Raw genomic sequence first — 9,644 nt, 5'->3', positions numbered from 1 at the left:
CGTGAACAGTGACTTATGCTAGTTGTGTTTATCACAATTTCAAAAATCCGAACAATGAGCAATCTTTATAATGACATTGTTTTAACCATTAAAGGAAACTAAGATATGTGATTATTATTATTATTATTATTATTATTATTTTGTTCAAACTACTATAAATATAATAATAATAATTTTTAATTTAAAATTAGTGTTGATCAATTGAGGCGAAGGTAAGTGAGGGGAGGTGGGAGATTGCCCGGCTCAACTTCAGTCCAAAAGTTATAGGTATATTAGGCTTACAATTATTTTATTAATAGGCTCTTATAATTTTAAATTTATTAATAAGTTCTGAAACTCACTTTTGTTATATTTTAATGTAGTTTTTACCTAACTCGATCGATTATTACCGATATACATGTTTTTCACTTCTCTTGAAGATTCCTGAATTCGTATTTGCAATCACATGTGAAATTTATGATGAGATCTTTTTATTAATGGCCAAATTTTATTAAAAACCAACAAAGTACTTAACTAGCAATATAAATCAAGAATATACACATCTAAGTACAAATAAAGTTCACCCGGTTACAACATATAGTCAAAGAGGAAACGAGCATCATGTTTTCCATTCTATCTCCTCTGATTTTCCTTTATTTTTTACCTAATAATAACTATGTCTCTTGATCACCTTCTTGAATCTTGAGTCTATTAACTATGACTCTTTAGTTGTCGAAGAGGGCCACGTATATTGTCCTCTATATACGTACACCGACATGTTGTAAGTATTACCGTTTGAATTGTCTTATTTTTTTCATGTTATGAACTTCATCGATGCGGTGAGAAATTAGGAGATCACTCACCTCAAACGCATATACCGAGGGATTATGCACCACTCGATAACTTGTAGATCACTCCAATAATGATATATAATTTTCTATACGTACACCACTACAACTACATGTTGAAATATATAACAAAAATGAGTTAAAGTTTAATTATACTTGTTTTTTTTATTTTTTTACATTTGTGTTGCGTTTAATTTCCATACCAAATAGATTTAATTCGAATTGTAATTTCCACATGTGAGATAATTTCGTGATTCATTTTGTTTAAACCCAATTGAAAAATAAGTTATGTGACAGAAATCAAAGGTTTTGCCATTTCCTCATCACTACACAAACCGTTAATTTATGCAATTTCGTACACCTCAATTATTTCTTTGTGATAGATCTTTATGACATGTGTACAATAAACTTGCCCTATATTATATTTTCTCATTCTACTTATTAAACTGGTGCGGGTTCTAATCTTACAAAATGAACATAGATGAAAATTAGGACTTAGAAAGTTAGAAGTAGATTTTAGAAACACGTGAAGGTAAAATACACAGAGTGATATTGAATAACTCTACGTAACAAATCTTGTTATCCGTTTTACTTTGTTATATATAATGTACTTGTCGTTTATAATATTTTCAAAGGACTTTAAACGTTAAACCATGAAACTTATAATAAAATTATAGTAAATGATAACTTATCTACCATTATAATAAACAAAAATGTTGGTTGAACTGCAAACCCCTTAGTTGGCCTAATAGTTTGCCAAGTGGCACTATCATGTTTAACATATAATTTCTAATTAAATTTATTACTTTAAAACTAAAATTTAATTAAAATTTAAAACATTTCTTATCTAGCCTTATCATTATCCCATCCATTCCTTATCTAGCCTTATTGTGAATTACAACTAAGGGAGTTTGATTCATATTATCAAGTCATGTTCATTGCACCACCCTTTTTATTGATTATGATTGCCCAAATGACTTATTTACTCTTCTCACAAACCTAAAGTATATTGACTATTGGTTTATATTTTGTTCCAAATCGCGTGCAATAGATCCCCTTTGTCAATGACAAAATCGGATGTTACCATGATAAAAACACGATCAGAAAAATTAGCGAGTTGGGTAGAAACCAATTGATCAGATTATTCTAGGTTATTTTGACCAAAAAATCTTATTTACAAGATCAAAAACACAAGCGGGTTGGTAGAAGGTCAAAGTGACTAATTTTGTATGGGTCGGTTGGAACCGGAATACTCCTTGTCCAGTATTTTGATTAGCAATATGGGTGTCATATATGAATACAAAAGCCTTATTATTTTGAAATCGAGCTGAAATGAATTTAGCTAATCTTTATTTTCTTTTTTTTTTCTCTCTATTTCGATCTATTGACTGATTATGAATGTACAAATTGAACTGAATAAATGAGACAAGTGTTGGGTATTAACTCATGGTTAGTTTGGTTATTTTTTGTTGTGAATTGCATGTAATAGTAGAAGCAATAATTGGACATCATATGACCTTATCAATGGTTAGGAAAACTAGCAATTAGTTCAAATAAAAATAAAATTGCATGTGATTTGTCTATGCTTTGTTGCTATATAGCGTATGGTTTTTTAATTATTCGGTAAAACTGTAGCAATTAATTTGTATATATAAAACTTGCAACTTATTTATAATTTAGAGATTTATGAACTTTTCATTTTACAATATTATATACAATACGTAATTTATAACGTATTTAAAAATTTATTAATTATACTGTTTTTGTTGTCCAACCCGTGTAATACATGGGTTTATTACACAGGTTCTTAGTCTAGTTGAATAATAACTTAATTAGTATAGAATATAGATGTAGGAGTTGACCAAAACCCTTTTAGAGTCACATGCCAAATGCTAGACTCAATTATAGTGAGGAGTTGATGGATCTAAATTGATACTACAATTCAACATTTGGTGTTCGTGGCATACGATAATGCTACTCAACTCAACGATACCATTAAAATTTAACTTTCTAAATTCACAACTTGCTTATAAAAGTCCACTTCCTTTGTAATTCAATTGTTTTGTTTGATTCTCAATGACTTGCTAGTTTTTGTTTCTAATAAAATTTGTCATTCCAAAAAAAGTTTAGTTTATATATAATTTATCTTTCTAGCATATGATTCAACCTATTAAGGCTATTTGAGGTCAAATTATATAAAAACAACTATTGATAAAATATATATTTTTGACGAAGAGGTGGAAAACTAACGAACCCCATAATCTCATAAAATTCCGTTAATGGTTGCTTGAAAGAGAATACACGACGTATTGATGTTTGTTCTATTTCAAAATGTTTATAAGCTATAAAAAAAGCAATCTCAAACACTCCTTGATTTAATCTTTTGAGTTGATAGCGTTATAAATGGTATCAAAATAGTGCCCAACAACATGTAATGAATTGAACTTGTGTATGTTTTGAAATTTTGATCTTCGATTGTTCTATATGTCTGTGTAATGTGATAAAAAAATGTCAAACCCATCAGAATTATAATGTAAAAGACTTAGCAATTCATCTTATATCGGTTTCTAACTAATGTGCAACAAATAATGAGCTACTAATAAGTTACTGGTGTGATTATAAAGTTATTCATTTTGAATTACGAGAATATGCACACCTCTAAAGTCTAAATTGCACTCATGTTTGAGATAGGATTCGAGTTCATACGTTTAGTAGTTGAGTCACCTTGATACTACTAGATTAAAGACGTTTTTTATTGTCAAGTTACCTTTATACCGCTTACAACATTTTTATTGATTTAAAACTATTAAATTGGTAGATGTTTAGATAAACCAATATTCAATAGGGGAAAGAGAATACGACGAGTCACCTAAATACCAAATTCACATATCATGACCATAATATTTTATTCAAAAAAATATTGAAAAAAAATTAAGAAATTAAATATTGAGAGGCTGAAAATAGATTGAATAAAATAATGTAGTGGTTAAAGAATCTCTACTTGTGTGGTGCAATCACTTTAGTTCAGCATCAAATGAAACATGTTAGGCCTAAGAATTTATAGACAGGGGACCATCTAATTTCTGACTTCTATTTATTTACATTTTTATTTCTCAAGCAACTATTGAAATAAAATTATTCTTTTTTCGCTACACATGATAATTCATATCATCCCTGTAAACTCCTTTTATGCTTTCATCTTTTAATTCATAGTTTTGAAGCCAAAAGGGGCTCCAATTAGTATTCTTTTAAAAGACCATAAAATTATTTGTCACATTTTAATCTCTTGTAATTTGATGTACTCGTTGTAATTTGAGCATCTTTAAATCATTTTGTAAATGGTTAAGTGTTAACCATCCTCGTTAGAGTTACTCAAAACATCTATTTAGTTTGAAATAATGTCCCAACAACCATCATTAGCAAAAATGTTTGTTTGCCGATCCAAGACTCGATCTTGATCAACCCTCGTAGTCGTGTACAAATTTATCCTGACGTATCGTATACCACAACATTGGATAGAGCGTCCCATTGTCCCTCACCAAATGGGCATACGGCTGTGTGGCCTTCTAGACCAGCGTATGGTACGTAGGCGCCAGGCGGACTACTCGACGTACTACAAGTTGAGCATTCTCTAGTCCCAAACATGTACCTCATTTCATTTTACTTTGATAACACACATAACTTCAATGCAATGTGAGTTCTATATTTTTAACAAGTTCAAGCTTAGGGCACAAGACAACTTCTTCAAATCCCTTTGTTAGATCACCATTAACATCGACCCACAGGTCACATAACCATACTTATCTTTCAATCATATACGCCATGGTGATTCGCATCCAACCTTTTATTCCGCCTACCATTTTGAATCTTACTCCTAAATGAGTTTGAGTACCACATTCAAATACGAACATTTACACCGAAGGGTCTTATGCATCTCCACAGCAATAGATACATAGTATAGATACATATATAATTAAATTCAACCGAACCACATACTGGATTCACATACGCTCTCCTACTAACCACTGTTGCTCGTAGAACTTTCGATTGCTGAGTTCTTCGTACAAGTGACTGGTGTCCTAAAGTCAACATCTTCAAAGCTCAATTAGGAAAGTTTTAGCATAAGACTCATTTGTAAACGGCCAGTTTAGCCAATTCTCTAATTAACTTTTGTAGGGTGATTAGATTTGTCTAACAAATTAACACCTGTTGTTGGTTTTGAGTCTTTTATTCCAATCTCTGACCCGTTTAATGGTCAATTTACACAAGTTCACCCCAATGGTTATAAACCTTATTTGAACCAACAATATTACCATTTATTCATTTAACCCCATTTTTTTATTTTAACATCATATATGAGATGTTTTTAAAACATTCCCCTCACTTTGTTAATGTTAAAGAATGACTAATTAATATTATTATTTATCAAATTAAAGTTTAATCCACGCATCAAATCCTGAGCCAAACTTTTTGCCCGAAACCAAGCATAACATGCGTAACCAAATCCAGGCTAAATTAGGGGTGAGCTTTGGTACTGAGCACTGTACCGGTACCCATACCATACTGATTAATCTGGTATGGTATTTACTACTCAATTTATTTAAAATCTAGTATAGGTATTTTTGGCGCCTGTATGGTCAAGGGCAAAGCTTAATCTTAAGCACACCCCCCCCCCCCCGGGTGCATCCAAGCTTCACCACTACTTACAGTATTAATACCATATAGAGATGAAAACTTTGTAATGAGTATCACTACCAATAGATAGATTCGTTACAATATTCGATACCCACTTTTTCATAAACTTGCTATCAGTATTTCCAGTACCAGCACTGGTTCAATACCGATCTCATCCCTAGGATAAATAATATCACTTCTCAAACATACAATGTGTTTGCATTGTTTAAATTTGCTTATTTTTGTAACGATGGCATGAAAACCAAGTAAAACCGTCCGAATCTTTTTATTACTGAAACACATTATATGAATTGACAAACTTACAAGTTACAATCAGAAAAACTCACATGATTCTTTGTATAGGACTCATGGTTATTATATACATGCAAATGCAATTAACAACTAAGGAGGAAACATACATGTAACACTGACCCACATTACAAATTCACACCATAAATACAACCAATTTCATATAAATATAAAACAAAGGGACCATCCATTAGATTGATTTCTTATATGCATCGGTCAGACTTCTTAGTTAAGCACAACTGACCTTAAACGCTTGGTGGATTACCCGTAATCAACTTGTAACACCAAAAATCACAGCAATTGTTCCAATAATAGCCTGCATGGCATTGGCAAATCACATATTAGTTATCCTAGAAGCCGTTTGATTCATTTAATCATTTAACTTTTCTGAGGAACTAGAATCAGTCAAAGAAATTGAAATTTAAAATGCATTTAAAATAATTTACTTCTAGCATACGTATGTCAATATAATCTACATAAAAACCTACTAAATTACTTTGTTGATATGTTTTTTCTGTTTGCAGTTTTGAACGTTTATATGTGAAGGAAATATACCTACACATGTATAGGTTCTATAAACAAACAAATTTTGTTTATATTTTTTATATTTTAAATTTTTTTTTAAGTTGAAAAAATGATTGATTAATTTCTTCTTTCTCTAGCAAATTAGCAATGAATAGTCTTCTATAATGAAGCTCCCCATAACATATATTATGTTGTATATAAAACTTCTTTTTGAAAAAATATACAAAAATAATTGAAAATGTACATATATTAATTGATAATTAAGGTAATAATGTTTGATCAAATAACATTTGTCTACTTAAAACACAAGAAATCTTACAGCGATTAAGCACGCAACATATCCAGGTTTCTCTCTGATATCATACTGCGCACATAGCAAAATGAATGCTCCAACATACCAAGGGATTGCAGCAAAGAAGAAGCCCAAAATAAATCTTTATGAAAAATATTAGAAAAATCAGATAGATATTAAAGCAGATTAACTAGCATAAGTGACTAAAGTGATTCCTTTTCAAGTTTAGTAAAAGGTGAGTTTAGTGGTTATTACCAATCAGACCCACTAGATACTAACTGATTCCTAAAAAAGCTAAACATATGACATGTGACATGTAAAAGATAAAGTATAAAGTGCATTTGAAACATAAATTAAGAAAAAGCTTATTACAAGCATAGTAAACATATTGGAATTTCAGGATAGTGGGAATTCAACAGCACTTGGCTACCTATCTTACAAATGGTAAACTTTTATCAAGTCCCTCTAAAGCAACCAATAATTATGGAAAACTAAAAGTAAAAAAGAAAACTTTATTTCATTCTGACAGGTTATACCATAACATATTGATATGAAAAATGTAATAAAACTTCAATTCACAAAATATGCTTGTTTGTAACTCACGAATTACACTGCCAACACATGATGCAAGATTAGAGTTCTAAAAATGAATATGTTATCTGATTAGTGTAACAAGAAGAAAACTTACAGGAACCATCCAATACCAATACCGCAGCAAGGAAGGCGGGGTTCCCTCACAGGTCTTCCTTCAGCAACTCCTTCAGCAATGGCATAACCTGCCAAAATAACGTCAACATAGCTTTTATACAGCTAGATTTGACAATTGGATGCCAATCTCATGGATCTATAATGTTTTAATCATTATCCATCAACTGATCAACAACCTCTAAATTTGACTCAAAAGAATCAAACATCAACATCTATACAATTTAACACTCATATCATCCACAATGCTAGATAATTTATACAGCTAGATTTAACAATTTGATGTCAATCTCATGGATATATAATGTTATGATCATTATCCAACAGCAACTACCTCCAATTTTGACTAACAAAAAGTCAAACATCTATTCAATTCAACACTCATATCATCCACATTGTTAGATAACTTATACAACTAGATTTAGCTATTTGACAACAATCTCATGGATCTATGATGTTATAATCATTATCCATCAACAACCTCTAACTTTGACTAAAAAAAAGTCAAACATCAATATTGATCCAATTCAACACTCACATGATCCACATTGCAAGATAACGTTACTACTTACTAATCATACTTCATATTATATTCTACATTCAACTCAAGTAACTAAAGTTAAAGGCTAGACAATATGATGAACATATAGTATTAAACTTGGATGCAATATGTTAGTAGTACCTGGAACAGTTTGGTAGCCGTGAACATAAGCGTTGACCGTAGGTCCACCGTGTGCTCCGGGAGGTGGGACTGGCTGGGGGAAGCCGATCACCGGCTGCGGAGGATAGTTGTGGACGCCTTGGAATGTGCCGTACTGGTTAGCTGGTGGTGGTGGTGGTGGTTGCTGATCTGGATGGTGGTGGTGGTGGTAGTGATGTTGATTGTTGTTGTCTTGTTCTGGTTCACTCATGGTTTTGTTATTGGAGATGATGAGATTGAAGATGAATGAATTGTTCAACTAGGGTTTTGAATTGGATCTTTGTTTGTATAACAGAAAATGAGTTGAATGTGTTTGTGTGTGTACAGCTACAGCTATGTCATTGACTAATTGGGCGTCGACACGTGGATATAGAACTGAGACTGCAGCCTGCTATCACAAAATTTTTTAAGATTAAGATTCCAAACTTAAAGAGTCGGTAGCCTAGATACAAGAAGGTCGACATTCTTAAAATAAATAAGATGCCGGATGTTAGATTTCAGACATCCTCTACACGACTTGTATAAGCTATACAAGTAGTATGAGAATTTTCGTACCTAGATAACTAGATTTGTTCTCCTAGTGTTCCCTTCAGAATACCCTAGAGGAAAAAATTATGTTGTTACGATCAAGAATGAACCCTTTGATTTTGAGATAGATCTTGAGTTTCTCATTTTTAAGTTTTTTTTTTTTTTCGCTATCTTGACTTGTGTTTGATCCCTTTTGATAATGTCCTTTGTGCATTTTGGACCCATATTTTATGCTTTAATACTTGAAGTTCTCGTATTGACACACATGGGGGAGTCTCTTAGCCTTATATAAATGTTATGAAACTAGAATTATGCCCCCGCGTTGCGGTGGGGGCGTAAAATCATGCCAGGTAGCATTCATGTCACACAACCGCCAACGACAACCAACACGGGAATAAACTCATATAAAGAAAGAAATAAATAACAAAAAGGTTAAACCGAACGACAATAGATGTAAAACATTGAACCACGCACGCGAAACGTAAAACATTGAACCACGCACGCGAAACGTAAAACATAAGAAACAATAACTCAGTCGATGTAGGAGTTGTGTGTTGCGACGGGCTCGTGAAACGGGAAAGAATAGGCGTAAAAACGTTGAATCACGCATACATGCATGTTACGATGTGTTAACTCGCAAAGTTTAGACCGAAACATAAAACGCAAAATTTGTAAAATATGAAATGTACAGTGGAACAAAGTTGAAAGTAAAAAAGCGTTAGGATTAAATTGTAAAGGAGGTTGAAGTATTAGGTTAAAACTAAAGTATTAAAAATAAAAGAAAAAGAAAAACCAAAAGTAAGTACAACCATTAAAGCCCAAAGTACAAACCATGATGCATACTAAAGTTGCTAATTGTATATATATATAATTTTACGAAACTTGTGGTCTCATTGAACACTTCTTCAAATCATTTGACTTTTAGTTTTGATTACACATGTCACATACATAACTCCATAGATTCAAACGTATTCTATATGATTAGACAAAAGGTGTGATAGATTCCAGCGGCTACTTAATTTTATATGTTTTATTTGGCTCACTTAATTTTGAAAATGTATACGTTTATTAAAAAAAAACCCAT

The 9,644-nt window shown here is 31.8% G+C and overlaps 1 protein-coding gene across 1 annotated transcript; it reads right to left on the bottom strand.

Annotated features, from left to right (window-relative positions):
• Positions 1 to 5,828: 5,828 nt before the first annotated feature.
• LOC143606186 (large ribosomal subunit protein eL20z-like) lies at positions 5,829 to 8,373 on the bottom strand. Its single transcript, XM_077082040.1, has 4 exons — positions 8,015 to 8,373; positions 7,316 to 7,403; positions 6,655 to 6,769; positions 5,829 to 6,126 (listed from the first exon to the last, which is right to left on the bottom strand). Exons 1-4 carry the CDS (start codon positions 8,241 to 8,243, stop codon positions 6,082 to 6,084), a joined length of 477 nt encoding a protein of 158 aa, XP_076938155.1. The 5' UTR covers positions 8,244 to 8,373; the 3' UTR covers positions 5,829 to 6,081.
• Positions 8,374 to 9,644: the final 1,271 nt, after the last annotated feature.

The sequence above is a fragment of the Bidens hawaiensis genome, unplaced genomic scaffold (genome assembly GCF_021521415.1).
Source record: "Bidens hawaiensis isolate Kalapana, Puna unplaced genomic scaffold, B.hawaiensis_p1.1 tig00073431_1, whole genome shotgun sequence".
In the NCBI taxonomy this organism is placed as follows: domain Eukaryota; kingdom Viridiplantae; phylum Streptophyta; class Magnoliopsida; order Asterales; family Asteraceae; genus Bidens; species Bidens hawaiensis.
This window is presented reverse-complemented; position numbering and strand designations above follow the sequence as displayed.